This window comes from Peromyscus maniculatus, chromosome 2, assembly GCF_049852395.1.
Source record: "Peromyscus maniculatus bairdii isolate BWxNUB_F1_BW_parent chromosome 2, HU_Pman_BW_mat_3.1, whole genome shotgun sequence".
Lineage (NCBI taxonomy): Eukaryota > Metazoa > Chordata > Mammalia > Rodentia > Cricetidae > Peromyscus > Peromyscus maniculatus.
In genome coordinates this window covers 171,614,426-171,639,801 of record NC_134853.1, presented here as the reverse complement: position 1 = coordinate 171,639,801, position 25,376 = coordinate 171,614,426, and the positions used below count along the sequence as shown (strand labels likewise).

The 25,376-nt window shown below is 50.4% G+C and overlaps 1 protein-coding gene across 10 annotated transcripts in view; it reads left to right on the top strand.

The window, feature by feature from the left end:
• Positions 1-16,667, top strand: part of Prdm16 (PR/SET domain 16) — a 326,632-nt gene extending 309,965 nt beyond the window's left edge. For 9 of the 10 annotated variants that reach the window (XM_076565801.1, XM_076565802.1, XM_076565800.1 and 6 more), the window contains exons 13-17: positions 3,631-3,800; positions 3,990-4,164; positions 9,385-9,621; positions 10,441-10,615; positions 11,886-16,667. In XM_076565801.1, the coding sequence (XP_076421916.1) occupies positions 3,631-3,800; positions 3,990-4,164; positions 9,385-9,621; positions 10,441-10,615; positions 11,886-12,020 (892 nt within the window). In that variant the 3' untranslated portion in view covers positions 12,021-16,667. The remainder of the gene's footprint in view (positions 1-3,630; positions 3,801-3,989; positions 4,165-9,384; positions 9,622-10,440; positions 10,616-11,885) is intronic. The other variant, XM_076565804.1, reaches the window with a different exon arrangement.
• Positions 16,668-25,376: the final 8,709 nt, after the last annotated feature.

Genomic DNA, 25,376 nt, shown 5'->3' with positions numbered 1-25,376 from the left:
AGCACTCACATACAAGCTGAGCATGGCAGTGTGTCCCTGTAATCTCAGTGCTAGCTGGACAGAGACAGGAACATCCCTGGAATTTTCTGGCCAGCTAGTCTAGTGAGATCCAGTTTCAAGGAGAGACCCTCAAGAAATAAGGTTGAAAGCAATAATAGAAGACACCCAGTGTTAACCTCTGGCCTCCACACAAATGTACACTTAACATGCATATATACATGCATGCACACACTAGCATATACACTTGACTATGTATTCATCTATGCACTCACACACATATAAATTTTTATTTAAAATGGAAAAATTGAGTTGGTAATGAAAAGGCTGTAGAGGCTCTCCTGGCTGTCAGGCGTAGCCTGCATCGTATGTGGATACAAGCCTTCCTGGACCAACCTGGAACTCCTGGTCAGGCCTGCGGCTCCCAGAGTGTGGTTGTGTTGCCTTCATCCTCTTCCCAGCTCCCGCTGCACGTCCTGTGTTAAAAGCCGACAGTGTCCAGTGGGGCTGCAGGTGGCTCCTGCAAGCCGCTTCCTTATTTATTTTTATTCTTAGAACATTCTTAATCTCTTCTTTCCTTTTCTGTCCTCACTTCTAAAATGATGAAGTACTGGTGGTAGCCCTCCTGTGTCTCGGGGAAGATGCTGCTGCCTGGAGGCCGAGAGGCATGCTTTTGCCCTCTCCTGCCTTGTGCATCCCACACTTCCCTGGAACTGCCACAGGCATGGTCACAGCAAGGTCCTCCCAAAGCTCTCTGCTGGGCTGCTTGTGCCCTCTCATTTCTGTGAGCACAATGGTGTGTTGCTCTATGCGGCACAGCTGTAAATTTCCCTAGCTGCCTGTCAGCTTATTCACAGTGCAGAGCCCAGCTGCTGGGTGAACTCTGCTCCCTCACAGCCCTGGGCTCTCTGCTCCCCTAAATTTCAAGTGGATGTCTCTGCCTGGGCCATTTATTTAGATTCGAACAAGGAGAGGCTACGTTCAGAGCACAGCAAGCAGACAGAACACGCAGCCCATCCTGGCCCCAGAGCTCTGTGCGAGCCTTCACCCCTGCAGCCTCCCTCTGCCAGCATCCCCTCTCCATCCTACTTCATCCCAGCATTCCCATGCTTAGGAGTCTCTGCCAGATCTAGGGTGGGGAGGGGGGACCTGTCAAAGTGTCTCTGCGTTTTCTGAGGAACCAAATTAAAAAAATAAAAAAAGAACTTTGTGAATATGCTTCAGACAGACAAGCAGACAGGGCTGCCTGGCTGACCTACAGCATCTGCAGAGAATTCTCATCCTGGTGGAATGAACTCCCAGTCCCGTGGGCAGTTGCAAATCAAGTTTTCCTTTCCTGAGTAATCACCCCCAAAGAGCAGGAAGACCTGGGCCTGCCTCCACTAAGGTGTCTATATGTTTTAGGGTGTGGGGTGAGTGCAGGTGAGAGGTGACATTCCTTCTGAGCTCTTGCATCAGCAAGAGGCTGCAGAGCATGAAGGACTGAGGTCTGTTATTGCTCAGACAAAGAAAACCAACAGGGATACCTCCAGAGCGTACTTTGCAGGTGGTCACATGAGTCAGGCTGCTTCCCGGAGTGTGGGAAGAAATGCTGTGATCAAGGACACCCACATGGCCTAGAGGCCACTCAGGACAACCTAAGATAGAGGCCCATGCCTATGCTTCAGAAAAGAAGCTAGGTCATGAAGACCCATGAAAAGAGCCAGGGGGAGCCTGGTCTCGGGCAAGGCTGTAGACTCCAGGAACCGAATAAGGGGACCATGAAGAGTAACACAAGAACTCAAAGTTGGGAGTGTCTGTCAGCTGTGGTCAATCCTGAAGGAAGAGCCTGGGAAAGAGGGAGGGTCCCTCAGAGCAGCCTCCCGTTCTCCAGGGCCTTAAACTTCCTCGGTTTTATCTGGCAGTCAGGGCCCAGAGGATGTCCAGGCTCTGGACTTGCAGGCTCTGAGCGTCCAAGGGCAAAGTTAACTGCAATCCTCGAAGGTTCTGCACTCAACAGGAACAGAAACACATGCAGACACACACCCTGTCACAGAACATGATCAGATCCATCAGACACCCTGGGCAGGGGCCCACACAGCCCACACAGCCCACACAGACCTCCGATCTTAGTCTCTGGGCCTGGCCCCTTCTGTACTGGACGACACGATGCTATAAAAGCAGCTTTGACATAGCCCCTCCTGGCTGTGTCCTTGGTGTCCTCAGGCATGTCCTCAACCACATGACAAAGGCTTGTGACCAGAGTGCCACTCTAGAGCAGGCCACCAGCCCCATCTCAGTGGGGTAGGGCCCATCGGAATGCCAGGCTGCTGTATTTAGAACAGTCACACTGTGGGTGAAGAAAAGCCCCCATCTTTGTCCTCCCGGAGGGTGACATCACAGGATCTGGCTCCAGAAACCGGGGCAGCCTGTCCCATGGCACTGGCACTGGCAATCCTGTGTGTTGTGCTGTCACCTAGCAGGACTCATTTCTAAGATGTGAACATATACAGTCACACCAACAGTTTTCAAGGGCTGTGTGCCTATAGATCCAGACAAGCACCCAAAAGGCATTCTGATGGCCATTTCCACAGGTATATGGTCATATTCCTGAACACTTGTACACACGTACGCACACACCCACATATTCACACTCACTGCATGCATGCACATATATGCAATAAAAAAACACATGGCGTTGGGATTGCTGCTGCAGGGTCTGCCTATGTGGACAGGCCCTTGGGAAGCCCTGTCATCCATGCACAGCTGAGACTCCCCACAGTGCAGACGTTGCTCCTTTGCAAGGCAGCTCACGTGTGCTGCAGAGCTTGGAAGGTTCCTTCTTAAATCACTCTCTACTCTTTGTTTCGGGCTCGGTTTCTTTGTTGTGGGCATTGCTTGGGCCTGTTATAAGACTGGGGGAGAGCAGGCCTCTGTTCTCTGCTGTTCGGGCCACCGAGGCCGCACCTGGGGGCATGCTCATGCAGACAATTCTCACTGCCCACGGCTTCTAACTGTGCCAGGATTTCTGATCAAATGCATGCTGGCTGCTAGTATCTTTTTTTTTCTAATTTGATTGCTTGGTTAGCCTGGTGGGGACATGGCAATCATCTGAACACGAAGGAGCTGGTGGTTCCTTGAGGGCCCAGCATGGCTACCAGTTGGCCTCAGTGGTCGAGGCCACAAGGCCAAAAGCCCCCACCTAACCTTCTGGGCTGCTAAGAACATTAGATAGTCACACTGAGTCCCTAAGTAAGATGGGGCTTGCACAAGGTCTTCAGTCAGAGGAGCCAGAGGCAGGCCTTCCTGCGATAGAGAAGATTGAATGAAGACGGCTTTCCCATCACAGGGTAACTGCCAGCAGAGTCTGCAGCTTTCCATGTTTCAAGGCTGCCCTCTTGAGGCTAACTGGAGAATGTCATCTCACACTGCATCTAACTCCCTCTACTAGCTCAGGGGCAATTTAAACAGGACCTAGATGTCTCTAGAGACAGCGCCCCTGGGACACATCTGAACTCTCCAGCTGGGTAGTCAGGTGGCCTCGGGGACTCCACAGTGGATACAGCTGCCGTATGGATACAGAGGTCTGGCCCTGTCCCAGTCCCACCACACTTGATCTCCTCTCCTCTGAGGCAAGGTGCACCTGTTTTCCAGGTGCAAGTATTGTGACCGGTCATTCAGCATCTCCTCGAACCTCCAGCGGCACGTGAGGAACATCCACAATAAAGAGAAGCCGTTCAAGTGTCACCTGTGCAACCGCTGCTTTGGGCAGCAGACCAACCTGGACCGGCACCTGAAGAAGCATGAACATGAGGGTGCACCAGGTTGGTGGGGTGTGGGGCACAGTGGGGGATGGACAGGGGAGGCGAGCCGGCAGGGCAGGAGCAATTCCACCCCTCAAACAACTCACTAAGACACGGTTCCCTGAGATCACCCCAAGTGCACACTGGCGTGGGGGGGAGTGGGTGAGGTTGATGCTCCCAGAATGCCCCTGACACTCACCCCTTCCACAGTGAGCCAGCACTCTGGGGTGCTCACAAACCACCTGGGTACCAGCGCCTCCTCCCCCACCTCCGAGTCGGACAACCATGCACTTTTAGATGAGAAGGAAGATTCCTACTTCTCCGAGATCCGAAACTTCATCGCCAACAGTGAGATGAACCAGGCATCTACTCGGATGGACAAACGGTAAGAAAATCAAGCCAGCCCCCACAGATCTAGACCCAGCTGCTCCAATGGTCTTGCTTGGGTGCATTCATCCCCAGCCCCCGGATGGTACTAGACCCCACATGGAGGAAGCCCCAGGCTCTATTGCTAGAAACAAGAAGAGCCCTCCCAGTCCCCTGCAAGAGCTTCTAGTTAGGAGAGGATGAGGGGAGAGAGCACCCTGTGAGATAATGGGTGTTTATACTCGGTGAGATGCCAGCACACGGGCCAAGTGGCAACCCCATTGTGTGTTTAATCCAGGCACTCATTTTTTTCAGACAGAAATGCTGCCCCTTTGCATATGGAGAGAGAAAGAGAAAGAGAGAGAGAGAGAGAGAGAGAGAGAGAGAGAGAGAGAGAGAGGGAGGGAGGGAGGGAGGGAGGGAGGGAGGGAGGGAGGGAGGGAGGGAGGGGACGCTCAATTTACAGTGAGGCTATGTGATGAAAATCCTACAAAGTAAAAAAATTGTCATTCAATGATGCATTAAATGGGGCTAAGCCACCAAATACAGCTCAACAAGCCTGCCCCCACCCCCTGCTCCATGACACTCAGAAAACACACAGTAGGCTGCTACACAGACCATCTAGCTCAGAGCCTAGTCTGTAACAGAGAGGTGAACAACTCGTGTGACTGACCAGAAACTCACCCACATCTAAAAACACCAATGGCACAGCGGGCAGTGGAGCACTGGCTGCCTCCCTCTGTCCTCGAGCTGCCTGGGAGCAGACCCCCTGACCCTGCCCAGAATCCCCCAGGAACACTATGCCTGTGCCTAGCATAGCACGGGGAAGGTCACACGTCAAAGTGTGGGTCCTCCTTGTCATCTTCACACTATTGTAAAATTAAAACCTTTGTAAGTCAGAGGTGGTTTGTATATACACACACAGACATGTGCAAATAGAAGCACATGTGTGTATGTATGTCTGTGTGTGTATCCACATGTGGTAAATATGCTTATGTATGTATATATATGTATACATACACTCATGCATATATGCATAAATTTGCACATATACACACAGAGATGGCAGAATTCAGCCAGGCTGTGGAGGTATTCTGTAAAACCACACATCCAGGCTTCAGTGTGTCCTTTACTCAGGGACTCTCCCTTCTGTGAGGACACCTCTGTACTCCAGGAAAACTAACTGATCAGAGAAGTTACCAAGAAACAGAAGTTCTATAAACCCCAAGAAACCTCCGGAAGGGATCTCCAGTTCTGAAAAAGAGAACCAGAGGCCCATGGAAGTGGGGTACCTTGCTGTAGCCCACAGCCAACCCAGATCTAGAGCCAGGACCCGGCCTTTATTGCATGAGCCGTCATGGATTACAGCTCTGTGCCACCAGGGCCCAGCTTGCTCCCATCCACTGTGAGGGAGTGAGGAAGGGTTCTGCAGGGACCCGGTCCCTCAGGCGTCTGTCTGCACCTCCAAGGCAGGCTCTAGTCCATATCATCAGTGCTGATGCTCTTAGCTCTATTTTTGCTCACAAGCCTGTGGTCTTACTGGAGGTCCCTGATGACTTATCCGGGCCCAGACGACATACCCCCAAGTGCCCTGGCATACCCATCCTGGCTCTGGGCACAGTGAGTGCCACCCACCCGCTTGTCCAGCAGCTTGACACCCCGTCCAGAGGAAGCTGTGTGTGAGTGAGCACCCCCATGGCAGGAGAACAGGAAAACATATCCCTGTTGTTGAAGACAAGCTCAGACTGTGGCTTCCTCAAGCTCAGGGCAGAACCACCCAAAGAGCAATGAAGCATACCCAGGATGGGTATGCCAGGGTGACTCGCCCTTCCTGGAGTGGACCAGGACCAGGCATGGGTGGGCTGCCAGGACCCTGGGCACTCAAAGGACAGCAAGACCCCATGCTCTGAGTGACAGTGACAGGCCAGGGGACCATCCACTTGACCCAGCAGAAGAGGAGGCATTTGTGGAGGGAAGAAGAGAGGCTGCCACCCAACCCGGCCGTGTCATGGATGTTCTGACAGAGCCCCCCCCCCCGCAATCCTCCCCCACTTTCAAGACACTGCTGACAACATGGCGGGGCCAGGACAGGGCCAGCCCCATGGTAAACCCAGCCAATCTGTTGTGGGAGGTCTCTGAGGTCCAGCCAGCTTTGTCCTGAGAGCCAAGGAGCCTAAGGAAGCCCCCCCCATGTCACCACCACTGCTATTGGAACAAGCAACATGAGGTTGCCGTTGCTTGGCAGTCTGGTGGGGAGGAGAACAGACCCAGCCGGGCTGGTACCCATATTATCTGAGTCTCTTTGACTGTTGAGTCCTTCCTTTAGTGATCAGTGAGAATCTAATGCCTGCCAGGCCAACCCAAAGGAATGGCCATGTGCTGAACTGTGTCCCCCCAAATCACCTGTGAAACCCTAACCCAGTGCCTCCAATGGTGACTAGGGATAGGGTCTCTATAGAGGTGACAGAGTCACTGCAAAGTCCTGCTGAATGATGGGGATACTTCTACAAAAGACACATGGGCGTACAAACCACACATACACACACACACACACACACACACACACACATGCACGCACCATGAGAACACACACACACATGCACGCACCACGAGAACACACACACATGCACGCACGCACCATGAGAACATACACACATGCACCACGAGAACACACACGCACACACATGCATGCACACACCATGAGAACACATGCACACACACGCATGCACACACCATGAGAACACACACATGCATGCACGCACCATGAGAACACACAAACACACGCGCGTGCGCACACACACACATGCACGCACCACGAGAACACACATGCACACACACGCATGCACGCACCACGAGAACACACACGCACACACACGCATGCACGCACCATGAGAACACACGCGCGCACACACACACACACACACACACACACACACACACACACACACGCACGCACACACGCACGATGAGAAGGTAAAGACAGAGGCCACGTGTAGACTATGGGAGACCTGGGTTTCCCCCAGAATTCCCAGGAGCCAGCTGTGCTGCACCTTGGCCTCAGCCCTTTGCTTCCCTGGCTGCCAGTTCCTGCCACTGTGAGCCATGCAGGCCAGGATGCTAGCACAGCTGCCACTAGGGCAGCTTTCCTGTCCCCACCAGAGAACCTGTCCTTCTCCCTGAAGCCAACACAGCCTGCCAGGGCCCCTCTGTCCCTGCAGAGGGGCATGTGCACTCTCTGGACTGCATGTAAGAAAAGAGAACATGGTCTCTGCTTCCAAACAACAGAGCTCTCTTAACCCTGCCCAAGACCAGCCTGGCCTACTCACACCAGCTACCTGGTGAATGTGACCCAGGGCCAGGCTGGGCTCTCGGCCCATACTTTCTCTTCCTGTCTTAGAGGGGACTGTGGGGGCTGAGTTCTCCCACCCTGCAGCTACAGAGTGACAGGGTCCAGACCCCACCTGCCCCAGAGCCTTCACCTCCGGAAATGAACTCAGCATGTTCTTGGCTGGCTACCGACACAGGTGACTAGAAGCCAGGGACATATGGCACCTCAAAGCCTGTCAAGCTTCTTCCTGTCCTAGAGGGCAGGGCAGGAGGCAGTGTCTCTCACGAGGGAAGAAATTGGTGACATGGTAGAGTCTGCACAGCCCTGCCATAGAATCTCCCCAGCTCAGCCCCACCTGTACAACCAAGGCCTTGACAGCACTTTGCAAGTCAACCCCACTAAGATGCTGTCTTCATGGAAAATAACCGAACGCCCCTCTCCCCCAAGATCCCAAGAGCTGCCTCGGTCGGCCCCCATCACTGTGTGGGAATGGACAGCGGGAAGATCTGGGGGCTCTAGATACAGAACCCAATACTTGTCTTGTGCTATGTCCTCTGCTGGAGTGGACCCGCACACATGGCCACAGTTCCTGGGGCACAGACTATGGTCACTGACTTGAACATGAGCCAGACTGGTGGTGCTCTTTGAAGGAAACTGATCTGGCTCATCCTCATTAAAAAGGAACCAAAGCTCAAAATTCTTGCCCAGGACCTGGGTAGAGGGCTCACTGAGATGACTGGACTTTGCTTCCCAGCACCTGCGCCAGACAGCCCACAATCACCATAACTCCAGCTCCTCTTTTGTTATTTTTGGGCGCATGCATGCATACACACACACACACACACACACACACACACACACACACACACACACACACACACAAAGAAAAAAAATCTTTAAAAAAAAAAAAAAAAAAAACACCTCTTACCCAGAGGATTGAGAACATTTCTCAACTGTGTAAGCGTGAGGGTCTGAGTTCAAGCCTCAAAAACCCATGTTTAAAAAAAAGAAAAAGTGAGCATGGTATAACACCCCATATTCCCAGTGCTGGTGACGCAGGGTCAGATGTCTCTGGGACTTACAGGCCACCCAGTCTATCCAAATAGGTGAGCCCAGGCCCATGAGAGACCCTCATAGTGGATAATGGCTGAGGAAGACATGGATGGTTGACCTCTGGCCTCCATGTATACACATGTGATTGTACAGAGAGGGAGGGAGGAAGAGAGGAGAGGAGAGGAGAAGAAGAGGGGAGGAGGGGAGAGGGAGAGGACCCAGAGAGACTAAGAGAGAACAAGAGAGTGTCTGGGATCTGCCTAGACTGCAGAGACCCTAGGGGGCTGTGAGTTAGAGCCAGGACCGACATTCCCTGAAGCCAGCCCATCCTGGCAGTGTGTTTTATTAGCAGCAGCAGCCTGAAGCCCTTACTTCCCAGGTTCTGCAACCTTAATCCCATGGCTGGCTTGGAGGTGCATGCACAGATTTGTGTCAGAGTCCTGGGCAGGATGGCATCTGAAAACTTCTACACCAGTGTCTTAAGGGCGTCCTTTGTGTAGCATCCAGCCCCAGCACCAGTACAGAACCCTCCTCTCCAGGCTTGGTCCCAGCTTCCTCCCTAACACCCACATTTCTCACTGGCCCCCAAATGACCTGGTATCCACCCTCAGGGACCCTGCCTTGTTCTGCTTTTCTCCTCAGGGTGCCTCCATCTCTTCTGGATTTTCCTGCTTCTGCCATCACTGTTGATGAGGAAGTGGGCAACTGCCTTTAGACCCATAACTCCCTCTTTTAGTGATCACAGATGCCTGCTCTTTTTGAAGGGCTGGGAAGGCCAAGGGGGAGAGCCACCTTTGGTGGTCTGCAGTAAGAAGAAAGGCCCCTGAGCACAGCCAACTTCCTCACCTGTCATTTCAGGCCTGAGATCCAAGACCTGGACAGCAACGCCCCATGTCCAGGCTCAGCCAGTGCAAAGCCAGAGGATGTAGAGGAGGAGGAAGAGGAGGACCTGGAGGAAGAGGACGATGACAGCTTAGCTGGGAAGTCACAGGAGGACACCGTGTCCCCCACACCTGAGCCTCAAGGAGTCTATGAGGATGAGGAGGATGAGGAACCACCCAACTCCCTAACCATGGGCTTCGACCATACTCGAAGGTGGGGTACCCAAGTGCAGGGAATTGCCTGGGTGGGAGGATCGGGATGCAGGGCCACTTTTCAGGGGCCACCTCCTCCAACCTGGCCTGACCTCTGCCCAGCAGGTGCTGCCACCACAAGGCTTCATAGCTAGGGCTGGGGTGATGCTAACCAGAGTTCAGGGTGCCAGGTCTCCACTCCCTCTAGGGCTTTCAGAAGCTTGGGGTGGGAAAAAGGAAGGGAGGCGTGTGCTCTGATGACCCTGACTCAAGAGTCCTCAGCTCTGCTGTGCAGCTGTTCATTAGCCCATCCACCTGGGGTGGCAGGGTCCGGCCTCTGGTGGGCTGTGGACCCGTGATTTTAGAAGTCGTGCAGGCCAGAGCCACGTCCCATCTTCTGACTGTTCACCAGTTATTTCAGCAGTGGGTGACACTGCCAGCATTTGAGGTGCCCTGGATGGTCCTCTGGAGCCAGCATTTCTTTCCCAGCCTCTTGGTCCTGGGGGTGGGTAGGGCATCCAGGTCCCCTCCAAAGCTGCCCAGAGCCCCAGAGTATTAAAGCTTCCTTCTCACCCTTTATCCCGAAGACCAGATTGCCTGCTGCCTGTGACATGTGTGCACGCATTCACCCTTCCTGCTCTCTATCTATCTGCTCTCCCACATCTCTGTGTGGCTTCCCATCTAGGTGTCTGTGTGTTGATGTGTCTGTCTCCTTGTGCATGTGGCTCGTGGAAACCCGTGGCATGCATGCAGGCACGGGGACCAGCCATGAAGCACTAGAGAGAGGCCACCAGAGGCCAAAGAGCTGACCCCAGGCCCCTCTCCCCGGTCCTTGGTGCAGGTGTGTTGAGGAGCGAGGAGGCGGTCTGTTAGCTTTGGAGCCGACGCCAACCTTTGGGAAGGGGCTGGATCTCCGCAGAGCAGCTGAGGAAGCATTTGAAGTTAAAGATGTGCTTAATTCCACCTTAGATTCTGAGGCTTTAAAACAAACCCTGTACAGGCAGGCTAAGAACCAGGTAGGTACCCAGCAGAGCCCTCATCCCTCCCCACATTTCCACTTGGCTTCGACAGCAAGGGGCCACCGTGCCTTCTCAACAGAGGACACCTGAGCACTTCTGGCTGTAGCTGTCCCATGCCTGGAGGACATTCAGATCCACAGCCGCCCCCCATGCCCACTGCATCGTCTAAAGAGACAGCCCAATAGCTGTTGTCCCCTAGCACCCTGGTAGGGCAGGTGGGGGGGGTCGAAGATAGATAAACATGAGCTAGCTCTCGGGTCATGCGTGAGGACCACTTTCCCAATCTCCCCATCCCATCTCCATCTGAACCAAGATGAGTGGATACCCTGCTGTTTCGGGGAAAGTCCCCATCAGGTGATCACTGTTTCCAAGATGGAGCTAAGACAGGGTCCTTGAGGGTACAGGCTTGTCCTGGGCACTTTCTGTGTTCACACCTCAGGGACATTGTTTGGACATCTAAAGGAGCTTGGCTCACATTCTACCCTGAGCAGCCTTCCCAGCACCACCTCAGATTTTCTCCGATTCGTCTGTGTGTCTGTCTTCGTCTCTAACTAATTCTGTCTAGTGTTTGCTCAAGGGTAGAGGGGCCCCATATTGGGCTTCCCTAGCACCCACCTCATATACTATGCTCCACACAGCCCTCAGCCCTGGTACCTCCTGCCCCGTCCCGTGTCTGGAGGCAGAAGAATACCCCCATGATTGTCTGAGGCCAGCAAACACAGCACACTGCCTTATAATTGCATCAGCGCAGAGACACTAGTCTACTGCAAAAGGGAGCCACCACAATCGTTCAGAGTCCCCCAGGCCTCCTGACAACTAAACAAAGAATTCTCCCTGGCACAGAATTGAAAATAACTCTTGCCAATCCCCAGGATGCTCCCAGAGCAGACATTGATCATTAGGTTTTTGCCAGTCACTAGGCAGAGAAACTGGGGTTTGGAGGGAGGTGGAGATGCAATTGTAGGGGAGCATTTGAGGAATGCAAGGGATCACAGTGGGCACAGAAGCCCCGAGAGGGGCTACTGTGTCCTGGTGTCACCCTGGGCAGGAGAGGTGCCCCTGCTCTTATACGCTCCTATCTCCCCGTCTCAAGACAGAGAGTCTAGGTCTCTCTAGTGCCTTTGTTTTCCTTTTTCCATCTAACTGTGTGGGAGCAGGGTGGGGGTGGGGGTCAGACAGGCTGGGGACAGCTGGTGAGGCAAGGCTCGGGCCTCCCTGTCCGGGATGCCCCTCACCCGTCCTCTGTGTGCTGCCCTTTCCCCACCAGGCGTATGCAATGATGCTGTCCCTCTCTGAGGACACTCCTCTCCACGCCCCCTCCCAGAGCTCACTGGATGCTTGGTTAAACATCACAGGAGCCTCATCAGAGTCTGGAGCCTTTAACCCCATCAACCACCTCTGAGGTCCTGGAGGCCCCAGGGCCGGAGTCCAAAGCCAGGTTACCAGCTGCGGGAGATGGAAAGGGGCCAGGGAGAAGCTCCTGACACCTTCATTTTGCCTCACCTCCGCTTCCAGCCCCACCCGCCACGGCTCAAGTCCAGCTTCTCCAAGGAAACTCAGAACCTGAAGGTCCCTCGAGTAGCCACTGACCTTCACCACCTCTCAGAACTGGCCTCAAGGACATGGTCTGCAGTGGTGCAGTGCATGGCCACACAGGAGCTGCTCACCAGAGCTGCCTATCAGATAACTAGTGGGCAGGGGTGGGATCTCCATCCCAACAGGAGCCAGTTGGCCACATCTGGGCAGCTGCATGGTATGAAGGAGGGGAATGGAAACAAAGGGGCATGTGCTACGGAGAGAGACCTCACAAATGATTTTTATAATGAAAATTACACAAGTAACCCTTTTGGTAATCTTATTGACTATAGAGTCTATTTAAGCATGTGGGTTTTAAAAATAGACAGTATTTTTTAAAAAATCAAAAATGACTTGCAAAATGTTTTTTAAAAGTAATTTTGCATTGCTTTGAAAATTCAGCTTATTGGCAAACCCACACCTGCCAGGACGTGGAGCACTGCTCGGGTGTGCCCTTTATAATGTAGATAATGGAGAATTTTCTATCCCCGACCCTGTTTGTACAAGCCAAGGTGATTCTGGGTGTCCCTGACACAGGATAAGGGGCATGGAGCCATCTGAATAGCATGCTGACTTCACAGGAATTTTTGGTCACGGTGCCTGGCTGCAGGTTTGTGGAGGCCAGGTCAGGGAGGTTGTCTTGCTCCATGTGGCCTGCAGAGGAATCCACCGGTCCCCACCCAAGACCCCCCAATTGTATGGGGAAGTCGGGAGCCGGTGGCTCAGGTCTTCCATGCCGGACACCTAATGGTCTTTCCCCTTCAGCAGCCCAGCGCTGGCCCTGACTGCTGCTCTTCTGAAGGTCGGTCTTTGGGCCATGTCTAGGCCTCCAGCCTTCTACTCTCCCCAACCCTGGCAGTCGGATGTCCTCCCCATGGCCACTAAGCATGGGGAGCCTACCTACCTGCTCCACCACTCCAGGACGCCAAGCACTACCTGTGCCTAAGACTCCAGATCAACCACATAGTTGCCACGTCTGCTCTTTGTGTGGGGTTCTGGTGAGATGCGGTCAGGAACAAAAGAAGGATCCAGGGGACCTGCCACAGCAAAGCAGAAACAACACAGCCCCGGGACCAGATGCCTCGCTCCTTTGGGACGGTCATGATGTGTCTACTTCTCTGCTTGGATGGGCTTTAAATTATTCCCATAGGGGCCAACTTCAAATAATTTCTTTCTCTGATGGAATTTACCTTAATCTGTATATAACTTGTAATTTTTCTAATTCATTTCTTTCCTTATTTTATTTCTTCCTTAACAGTATTTTTGGCATTGGACAACTTATTCTGAAGAAATGATGTTAATATAAGTATGTAGTGAAGGACCAAAACCATGTGACAAGGTTGTGTGCTGTGTGATCGGTAACCAGGGAGTGGGGCGGTTGTTAATGTGCCAAATACCCCTGTGTCCCTCCCTCGAGGAGTCTTGCGGTCACCGCTGCCCATTTACCAGACAATCATAGGATTTTGTTAAATTTGAGTTTTTAAGACAAGTGTTCTATTTATTTTATCGTTTTGAAGGAAAAAAATATGAGTATCCCAACAAGAAAAGGGGAGGGAATTCTTCCTGGATTGCCCTTTAAAAAAAAAAAATGAGAGGTAGTGTCAACAGCCACGGTGCAAGTGTGTCACACTACGGGCGTGTCAGTGATTCCCCCTGGGAGCAACATGAACATCCAAGCAGTTGTGTTTCGTGAATGCTGTGGCTGTTCTGGGGCAAAGACAATCACCTCTGCTGATGCTGAGTAGTCCAGGCTGTGCTGGAGACTTGATGGGGACATCCCTGAAGACACCGCTACCCTGCAGGTTCCAGTGAATCCCAGTGACGTCAGATGGAACAGTCCTGTGTGTGTGCCCAGGAGTACATTCGTGTATGCAGACTGGGGCGGTGGGGACACTCTCCAGAGGAACTTGCCATGGTCGGGGCTGTAAGGATCTGTGGGCCCAGCTGCTCACGCTTCTCACAGGTTCATGACATCCTCTCAGTGGTGGGCTAGGCCTCGGCTTAGGGATTCCAGGTCCCTCTAGGTGGGAGCTAGATGGGATCCCTGTATAAGTTCAACCTCAGATAAATGCGTCCCACGCTTGTAAACCCCAAATTACATGCTTTCTTCTGAGAAAGAGTAAGATGTGTGCTTTTTTTCCGCGATGTGACTCACTCTCTCCAAAGTGGGGGAGTCTGTCTGGACAGCAGCAGAGCAGCTAAAGGCTTCCTTTTTGTCCTCTTGGGTACCCCAGCCCCATCCTTCTCTCACCCTTCTTCCCCCTTCTCAAGAGTCCCAGCTTTGCTAAGTCAATGCTTTGCCCACCCCACCCCCAAAAGAGTGATGGTGGCAAACCCAGGTTCTCTTGAACAGTCAACCCTTGGGCCCAGCACTTGGAATTTGAAGGGCTCTGTCCTTACCACCCCCTGACAAAGACAGCACTTATCCCCAACTTACCTGCACTGTATCCCCAACATGCTGCCTCCATACTGCATTGCCCCCAAACAGTGAGCTCCGCCTACCTGGCATCTCCGCACTCTTGCAGTACCCAGCTGGCTCAAGCCAAGCATCAGGCACAGGAGACCCTCTCAGGGTCAGGGAGCTGGACTAGGTGTGTCTTCTAAGATCCTGGCTGCTGGAGAACCAAACCATACTGTGTTGCCCATTGCCATGCAGCATAGAATGTCAGGACACGTGTCCAGCCAGGACTGTTTCTCCAATGTTATACTTCCAATTCTTGTTACTTGCCTCCCCAAATAGAAATTCCTAAGAAGGCCTCCTAGTCTATATTCCCTCCAGCCTTGGGTGAGGCCCCCTTCTTCCTGTTACTGCTGCCTTTCCTAGGAGGAAGATCAGGTAGGAAACAGGGCTTCGCCATCCTGCAGGCAAGGTGAATCCTACATGAGTAAGACAAGAGCATCCCTGTGCAAACCCAGTAATGGGTAAGCACAACATGGCTGAGCCTGCCCAGCCTGAGGGGCCCTACTTTCCAAGACCAGGAGAGCAGATGATCTATCCAGACCCTGACTGACCTAATCCCTCTGCCTCTCAGAATCCAAACTCAGAGCCGTTGGCTTCCTCTGCCTCATCTGCTTCCCCAGTGAGTGTTTGTGAAGCACTTGCTTAAGTACATATCACGTGTTTTAGACGCGAAGCTCAAAGCACTGGATTATGGTCCCCATCCTGTCCCCTGCCTCCCTGCCCAAGTGACTGAAACCTACTGAGCTCTTCACTGTGCTGTTCCAGGTGGGGAAGAGGAGTCCCCCTGTGCTGCTGCTGGGACAGGAGGGTGGGGAGCCTGGGATGGACGGCACTCCCTCTTGCCAGCGGATGCTGGGACACTCCTGTCCACAGAGATCAGCAGGGTATCAAAAGCCATGAAAACTGTCTCTGTAGCCTTGAGCGATACTGTGACAAGACATTCTTGCGTTATTCCCGGATAAGTTCTTTTCTCCATTCCAGTCATTGTTTGTTTAATTTCTGTCACCAATTCAGATCACCACTTCCAGGAGGGAAAAGGTTGAGTCCAGAAAGGCAGCTTGAATTTCTAGATGTGTGATTCACTTGCAAACGGAGGAAGCTGGGGATTTTCTTTGGTGCCTCCAGCAACACCGCTACTCTCTTCAGCATGGGTGAAGCGGCCCTGGTGTCAGAATATGTAACTTAAAGCCTGTGCGTGTGCATGTGCACAAATTGTGTGTGTGTGTGTGTGTGTGTGTGTGCGCGCGTGTGTGCGTCTGCGTTTGCCTGTGTGAGTGTGTGTGTGCGTGTGGTGTGTGTACTTTGAACCAATAGTATATAAATATAAATATATATATATATCCCTGACACCTGCGAGAATCTCAAAACCTGTACGAGTGTTGCCATTGTTACATTCAGATCTGATTCAGTTTGTTTCTGTTTTTGTTTTGTTGTGTTTTTTTCCTTTTAGAACTATATAGTGTTGAGAAAGAAATCAAATGTAAATGTCTGGTTTTCATATAATGTTAAAAAATTAAAAACCATTGAGGAGGAGGCTGGTGTCTGCCCATGCCCCCTTCCTTGTAAATTGCTGTTGTGTTAATAAGCTGTGCATGGCTCGTGTTTAGCGGTCATTATTGTGTCTGTTTGTGAAATTTTTATTACGAGGAGAATCCCGTAGATGCACTTATTGAATATGTGATTAGGGTCTAAGTCAAGGTCAGGAGGCCCGAAATGCCCATGAAAATGGACCGCAGTTCCTGATGACTATGGAAACCGCCGTGGGAGAATCATGAATTAAGAAGACACGACGTAGAGAATAGTCAAAAGTGATTTTTGCAGATCTCATTCTGAGGCTTGTGGCAAAGACAAACGTACTTGTGTAGAGAGTTCTGTAAGGTAAAAGCCAGGAGAGGCTGGCTTTGAGGTCAATGCTGTAGAATAGGACTGACTGGATACCAAATGTAATCTTTCCAATGCTACAATGAATTTATACATGAGATTGATATGCAATAAATCTGTGTGTTTTTCTAAGTCTCATTGAAAACTTCATTAAGGGGAAGCCTGGCCTCTGGAGTGGGATGGGGGGTGGCCCCCAAAGCCTAGACTGAGTGGGTCCAGGTACTAGGCAAAGCCACCCTCTCCACCAGCTCAGAGCCCCTGGCAGGGTTCACTCACCTTCATTACACTCAGGTAGGCCTGGAGCTGCCCCAGTAGATGAACAAGGCTGAGCAAAGACCCAAGGGTTACTGGGGAGTGGACTTGGCTTTCCCCAGGGGCCTTTCCTATGGAGGCCCAGGGATGTCCCTCTCTCTGCAGTCTACCTCCTCCAGCATCTGATCCTCAACTTGATTCTGATCTGGTGGAGAAGCCTGCAGTGAATAAACCTGAAAAGATGAGTGCCCGTTGGCTAAGCTTAGCCGTCCAACTGTAGCTCACCATGCACTGCTGTTCTACCTCGTAAGGCTGACGCTCACTCACTTCTTAGGTGAACAGTCTTGCCTCCCACTGCCCACCTCTGCCCAGGGTCCCTGAGTTTCTCCTTGGCTCTGCTTTGCCACCTCCTCTTTGCCCAAGGTGAGTTACCCATTCTCTTTTTTCTTTTCTTCCACAGCAGGTATGGCTGGTTTGGGGCAGTAGTGCCAAGCAGTAAATGATTTTGCTGCAGAACTGAGGTTGTAGGCCTGCCTTCCAACAGCCATCAGGGATGACCTCTTAAGAGGACTTGTCTGGGGCTGAAAGGTAAAGTTGCTTGCCACAAAGCCTAATGACCTGAGTTTGGTCCCTGGGCACCCTCAGGGTAGCAGGAGAGAACTGAGCCCCTCAAGTCTCTTCTGACCTCCATACACATGCATGGCATGCACACATGCATGCACACAAAAATGTTGCTTATTAAAAAGGCTCTGTTCTGAGTGGCCTGGGCTAATGAAATTGACCTTGGGCATGCCTGACACTTGATCTCACCCAGATCCACCCAGTCGCCATCCTTCCCAAGTATTACGCCAATATACTGCTGGACACAAGGCAGCTATCTAAACCCCATTCAACAGTTTAGAAGTACTTGTAGGTGATCAGGCCCCAAGACACAGAGGACATCCTGACTCCAACAGCATCCTCTGCTCTGGGAGAGGGTCTTCAATGCAGCTGTTGGTGTCTGGAGCAGACTGGATGCAACCAGTAGATGGATGAGTAGGTGGTGGAGTGAATGAATTGGTGGATGGAGGAGTGAATGGATTCTAGATAGAGGAGTTAATGGACAGATAGATGAAGGCATTAATGGAAGTTAAGTGGATGCATGAATAGATAGTGGGTGCAGGAATAGAATGGACAGGAGAGTAGAAAGGGGATGGATGATGGATGGAGGAGTGAGTGGATGGGTGAATGGAGGAGTGAACGGATGGGTGGATGGAGGAGTGAACAGATGGGTGGATGGAGGAGTGAATGGATGGATGGATGGAGGAGTGAATGGATGGGTGGGTGGAGGAGTAGGTGGGTGGGGGAGTGGGTGGATGGGTGGATGGGGGAGTGGGTGGATGGGTGGGTGGATGAGTGAATGAATTGGTGGCTGGATGAGTGAATGAATTGGTGGATGGAGGAGTGAATGGATCTGGATAGAGGAGTGAATGGATTCTGGATAGAGGAGTTAATGGACAGGCGGATGAAGGCATTAATGGAAGGTAGGTGGATGCGTGAATAGATGATGGGTGCAGGAATAGAGTGGACAGGAGAGTAGAAAGTGAATGGATGATGGATGAAGGAGTGAATGGATGGGTGGGTGGAGGAGTAGGTGGATGGGTGGGTGGGGGAGTGGGTGGATGGGTGGGTGGGGGAGTGGGTGGATGGGTGGGGGGAGTAGGTGGATAGGTGGGGGGGAGTGGGTGGATGGGTGGGTGGAGGAATGAATAGATGCTAGGTGGAGGAGTGAATGGATACTGGGTGGAGGAGTGAATGGTTTGCTCTTTGAACCATCACTGAACAGGGATTCTGGGACTTCCTGGACCTCCAAAAGTTCTCCCAGGGGCCAGGACATGCTCTGATGAATGTCATCAGGAGTAGGGTTCTGAGTCTCCCTAATCAGCAGTTCCTTGTAGCTGCCAGAAGAGAAGAAATGGAAGTTGATCTTGGCATAAGATCTCGGGCCCAGATCTGGGGTGCCGAGCCCTTATATTTTCTTAACACCATCAAGTCGAGTGCGGGTACGGGTGGGGGGTGAGGGGTGGCAGTGCTAAATGTTTCAGGTTGTTTTCCTTCTCACCATGATTGACGAAGTGCCAGTGAGATCTTAAGCCTGGATGGTCAGCTTTGGGGCTTGCCCAGGAGCCTGAGGCCCAGGGTGGCTTGAGAGGTTCTGCTTTGCGAAGTACATTTCCGTTCTCCGTGAATCACAAGGCTGACTGAAGGCCACACTCCCAAAAGTGGTTCTCCCAAGTGGCATGACAGTGACCCACAGATCTCCCATAATGGTGCTTCCCAGAGCTCACCACACTGGGGCTCCAGTGGAGTGAAAACTGTCCCGTTTGTCCAACCTGGCAGCCTTGCTCCTCATTAGCCCGGCAGAGAGAGGAAAACTCCATGGAATCGGAGAGGGGCCGATAATGGCTGTATTGTTGAGAGAACCCCAGAGGGAAAGGGAACAGTGGCTGACAGAAGATTACTGACAAGTGGACTTTGTCTTCTCGCAGCCCAGTCCCCACATAAAAGACTGAGGAAAAAGGCCCCATTTTGGAAAAGGGGGGATGGGGGTATTAAGAGGAGAAAAAAATGTGTCAAAGAAGAATCTGTTTTCTGGGAAGAGAGGGGCTTTTCATTCCCGTTCAGCTTCCCTCTGGGCCAAGGAACTGCTGGCCATTTGCAGGGAAACTATTTTAGGGAGTCCTCAATCTTATTTCTCATGCAGAAAAAGTTTTCCACAGCACAAGCTGTGTCATGCTTTGGGGTACAATAGCCAGGGCTGGGCCTGTGTGTCTCTGCAGTTGAGAAAGCAAGGGCCTGCTGTATAGATTGCCCAAGGGGCTCTGGGACATGAGGGGTCCCCAGCCATGAGCCTAGACTGCAACCCTGCTGGGGAAAAGCACATGTTGCCCTGCCAGGCTGGAAAGGCCATTCCACAACTCCATCTATTCCAAATCAAAGTGTGGAGGAGAAAGTGTGGGGGCTAGAACCAGATTCCACAAATGGTCCACAGAGGGGCTGGAGCCCCCCATGACCTGACTGGGGAATAGACCCTAGGTGGGCTTTATAGCTACTGAGTTCCTAACCCCAGCAGGAAGTTAGGAGGTTACAGAAAAACAGAGAGATGGCAAAATTGGTCAGGGATCAGGCTTAACAATGTGATGCAATGTGAATCCATCAGCCAAAGCTGTGTGTGCACGACCCCAAGCTCTGTATTCCAGTGTGCTGTGCATGACCCCAAGCTCTGTATTCCAGTGTGCTGTGCATGCATGACCCCAAGCTCTGCAGTGCAGTGTGCTGTGTGTACATGACCTCAAGCTCTGCAGTGCTATGAACTGAACCCAGTTCCTCTGCAAGAGCAACAAGTGCTCTTAACCACTGAGCCATCTCTTCAGCCCCTAGACTATTTTTAGAGCCATTTTAGGCTTACAACAAAGTTCTCAGAAATAACAGATGTTTAGCTCATACCCATGCCATTCCCTCCCCCAGGATGGGCATAGGCCCTACCAGTGACCAGTTTGTTACAAACATGAACAAACACTCCCATATTGTCACCTGTCCCTACTGTAGGACCCTGTTGCTAATGTAAGGTCTGTGGACTCTGACATCTGTTTCATGGCCAGACCTTCTGTGAACCCTACAACAAGCCCTCTACACAGCCTCCAGTGAACACTGATCTTTCTATTTTCTCTGTAATTCTGCCTTTCAGATTGTCACAGTATGCTGTTCACACAGCATGCAGCCATGCATCCTGGCCTCTTGCACTTAGCAGCATGCACTTAAGATTCCTTGCTGGGCACACACCTTTAATCCCAGCACTTGGGAGGCAGAGGCATGCAGATCTCTGGAGTTCAAGGCCAGCCTGGTCTACAGAGTGAGTTCTAAGACAGCCAAAACTACACTGAGAAACCCTATCTCAAAAGACCAAAAAAAAATCCTTGGTATTTTCTTATAGCTTGACAATTCATATCTTTTGAGCACTGAATGACATTTCAAACTGGAATATACCACAGTTTACTCAGCTACCCAACTATTGAAGGACATCTTGGCTGCTTCCTATTTGAGCAATTATAAGTAAAGATACTATAAACATCTGAGAACAGGGTTTTGTGTGAATCAAAGTTTCCAATTCCTTTGGGCAAATAATGAGGGTCATGACTGATAGGTCGCACAGTGGGGATATGCTTCCCATCATGACTGCACAGCTTGGCTTTTATCTACAGTGTAAGAGTCCCTAATGATACACACTCTCGCCTTTTGTGGAACATTAATTTGTGTTACATTTGTTTAAGCTGTGGAACATTTGTTTAATGATGCAAAGATGTGTTGCATTCTTTTATGTTGCATTTGTTTAACTCTGTGAAGCTGTGTTACTGTGTCTGTCTAAAATACTTGATTGGTCTAATAAAGAGCTGAACAGCCAATAGCAAGGCAGGAGAAAGGACAGGCGGGGCTGGCAGGCAGAGAGAATGAAACTGGAGAAATCTGAGAGGAGCAAGAGAGGAAGGAGTGAGAAAAGGGCCCAGCCGCCCAGCCGCCCAGCCGCCCAGCCGCCCAGCTGCACAGCCGCACAGCCGCACAGCCGCACAGCCGCACAGCCGCACAGCCAGCCAGGGAGTGAGAGTGAAAGTAAGATATACAGAAAAAAAGAAAAAAACCCAGAAGCAAAAGGCAGATGGATAATTTAAGTTAAGAGAAGCTGGCAAGAAACAAGCCAAGCTAAGTCTGGGAATTCATAAGAAATAATAAGCCTCCACGTGTGTGACTTACTTGGGAGCTGGGTGGCGGGCCCCGAAAGAGTGATGAGTCAAAAAACAGCCAGCAATGCTCTCCAGCACTTAGTTCTGATGGGGCCCAACTTTGGCCATTGGACAGTGTACAGAGCTATCTTGAGGTTGATTTGATTTGTAGTTTCCTCCTCCCCGGTAGACTGGAGTGTCTCTTCCTGTATTCATTCACCCTCTGTGTATGTACTCTGAGGTGTCTCTTTGTAGCTTGCCCATATTTCAACTGAGCGATTCCCTTTCTTATTGTAGAATGGTATTGCTTTTGTATAAATTATGGGGGTTTAAATGAGATTTCCCCCATAGGCTTAGATATGTGAATACTTGGTCCCCAGTTAGTGGTGCTGTTTGGGGAGGTGTAGGAGGTGTGGCCTCGCTGGAAGAAGTGTGTCACTGGGGCAGGCTCTGAGGCTTCAAAGCCTTGTGCCCTTCTCAGTTTGCTCTCTCTGCTTTGTTGTTTGGGGGTGAGGATGCGCACCCCTGGCTGTTTCTGCCACGACGGACTCTGTCCCTCTGAAACAATAAGCCCATATAAACCTTTTCTTCTATAAGTTGTCTTGAATATGGTGTTTTATCCCAGCAATAGAAAAGTAACTGATACACAAATTATCTGGCCATTGTCCTTTTGTATATTCAGACTCCGAAGAAAACAGGGACATCCACAAAAAAGGACATTGCTCAGTGACCAGGGAACAAGGCCTGTTGTGAGTCACCACAATGTGGCTGAGTCTCACATAAGGGGGGTTCAGGGGGACAATGCCCCATGGGTTGGGGGAGGGGCATAATGGACTGCAAGGACTGGGAGGAAATACCACCATAGTAACCAACATGTTTTACATCAGAACTATGGTTACACAACTGTACATCCGTGAGAAACTGAACACCTCCAATAGAGGATTCGTTGCCCACAAACCAGGCCTGGATTAACACCCCACCCCTGCCCCAGGAACAGTATGTGCCACCCAGTCCTGCTATAAGAAATGAGCCTAGACCAGGACCAGAATTCATGAAGGTCCTGGTAGGACTACAAGCTTTATAGCAGGCTGTCAAGGTCTTATACCAGCCTCCTCTAACAAGCCAGCTAGCCCACCCTACACGCTTCAAAGTAAAGCTGCCCAGAAACAAGATCAGCAACCCCTTGAGATAGACAATCAGAGGTATAATAGAAGGGCAGAAGGGAAATTGTAGGTGGAAGGGGAAGTGGAACAGCAGAGGGGTAAATGGAAGGGCTAACAAGGGGCAAAGGGAAGAAGAGAAACATGGAGGGGAAGGTGGACTGCAGAGGAAAACACGGGATGAAGGAGATGGTGGAAGGGCATAGAGAGAAAGATAAAAGTGTGGAGAGGAAGGTGGAAATCCTGAGATCATGAAAGATTGGTAAGAAAAGGAGGGTGATCAGTAGGGCATAGGATTTGACAAGCCAACTCTGCGGGGTCCCAGAATTGCTTACCCTTAGCTCTTGGTTACCTGTGTTTTGCCAGGACTCAACCAGCACAGAGCTTACATGCAGGGATTTTCTCTGGTATCATCTACAGCAGAGGTTCTCAACCCGTGGGTCATGACCTCTCTGGGGGTTGAATGACCTTTTCACAGGGGTCACATATCAGATAGTCTGCATATCAGATATTTACATTACAATTCATAACAGTAGCAAAATTACAGTTATGAATTAGCAACAAAATAATTTTATGGTTGGGGATTACCACAACATGAGGAACTGTATTAATGATCGCGGCTTTAGGAAGGTTGAGAACCACTAATCTACAGAGTCCCAAAATACTCCAAGCAAGAACATAGACTTTGTGGCTACATATGCAGGTAGCCTAATAACAAAGCCATGTGTGAGATGGATAGGTTCAATGTAGAGGGGGAAAGGCAGGGAAGGAGAATCTTGAGTATCTGGGGTAAGGGGTCAATGTCATCTTCAGTGTGTTTGGGGGATGGTGGGGAGGGCTTTTCTTACCTATGCTTTGTCTGGATGCTTTGTCTAGCTACAACCCATACTAGGCAAAAATGGCTGGTGGATCTCTTTATCTTGTCCAGAGCCTGCGAGAGCATCCAATTTTCATCACTATCTGGTGTTAAGTATGTCCTCCCCCTGTTGGGATGCACAAGTGCCCATCTGTTTACACAACACTGAGATTTTCATTATCAATAGATGCTGGGTTATCTCAAATGTCTTTTCTCCACCTATACAAAATAGCCCATGACTAGTGTTCTTTATTGTGAATATGATGAATGATAATGATTTTCAAATATCAAACTACCCTTGTATTTCAAAAATACAGCCCACCTTGATTATTTTCTGAAGCATTCATCTAAATATTCTTTAATCAATAAAAATTCAGGAGTCAGATATTGGGGTGAGAACCTGAATGATCAGAGAAACAGTGGAGAAGTAACCAGTGACCTTCTCTCTCCTTCCTCAATCCAAAAGGGTCCAGAATCTTTCTAAGTTGCACCCTACTACTTCCTGTGTCTCTCTGTTAGTTTGCTGTCCTCTAAAACTCTATGGCTAATTTTGTTCAGCTAGTAGCTAGCTCCACCCTCTGATTCAAAGTAAACTTTATCGGCAGTCTTAGGAGTGTCAGAGTGTGATCAAAATATCCCACAACATTTACCCCCTTTTGTCTAAAAAAATGGAAGGTTTTAACTCTAACACATTAAAACTATATACAATAAAAACAATTATCAGGTAAGAACTACATTGACAATGTCCAGTCCATTTGCATTTGGCAAATTCAGAGAAAATACTCCATTATCTATCCTACCTTGGTGAGTCCAAATTTTGTGCCTAATTCATTTTCTATCCAAACTTGTGTTGCCAACTCTAAACTATCTTTTTAGACCTCAAAACATTTTCTCAGATAAACAATTTAAGCTTTCACATCTCTAAATCTTATACACTTTACAACTCTTTTATGAGTTTTCTTTTCTGAAATTGGTAACCAGAAAAACTGTATACGCTATCTAGTCTTCAACCTCATCAGAGATCCAAGGAGGATATAATATTACCTGAGTAGACAGGAAGTTCAGAGTAAACAACTTCAAAAACTATAGAAATGACAGAGACATTTGACTGCTTGGACAGTCATCCAAGGTTCCTCTGCAACATTGGGGCATCCACCTTTAACGTAAATGCCTATAAAATCTAACAGACTCTTCTGAGAAGCAGGAATTTTGAAGTACTGACTTACCTTGTCTTGGCAAGGTTTGGCAGTTGCTTTCTTTTGTGTTCTGCTTGTCCAGCTTGGACAGCATTCTGTCATCTGTCAAGGCAAGGGCAGTTTCTTGCCCAGTGGTTAACTTTGCCACTGTAGCTGGAGAGTTTTCTCTCTGGTTCCCGCCAAACCCCGGCAGTCCCTTAGCCCACTTATAAAATAAACATACAGACATTTATATTATTTAAACGGATTGGCCATTAGCTTAGGCCTATCATCGTCTAGCTCTTACTCTTATATTCAGCCCATCTCTATCAATCTATACTTTGCCACGTGGCTCATGGCTTACTGGTACCTTACATCTTCCTTGTCCTGGCGGCGGCTGTAGGCAGTGTCCCCCCCTCTGCCTTCCTGTTCCCTCAATTCTCCTCTCTGTTAGTCCCACCTATACTTCCTGTCTGGTTACTGGCCAATCAGTATTTTATTTATACAGAGCAATATCCACAGCATGCCACAATTAAAGAAAACTCCTTATGGAAGTTCTGCAATGCACATGATCCTTTTTTGGAAGTAAATTAGTGCTGTCAAAAGCAGATGTGTCTCACAGTCATGAAAAGTTTTATGTT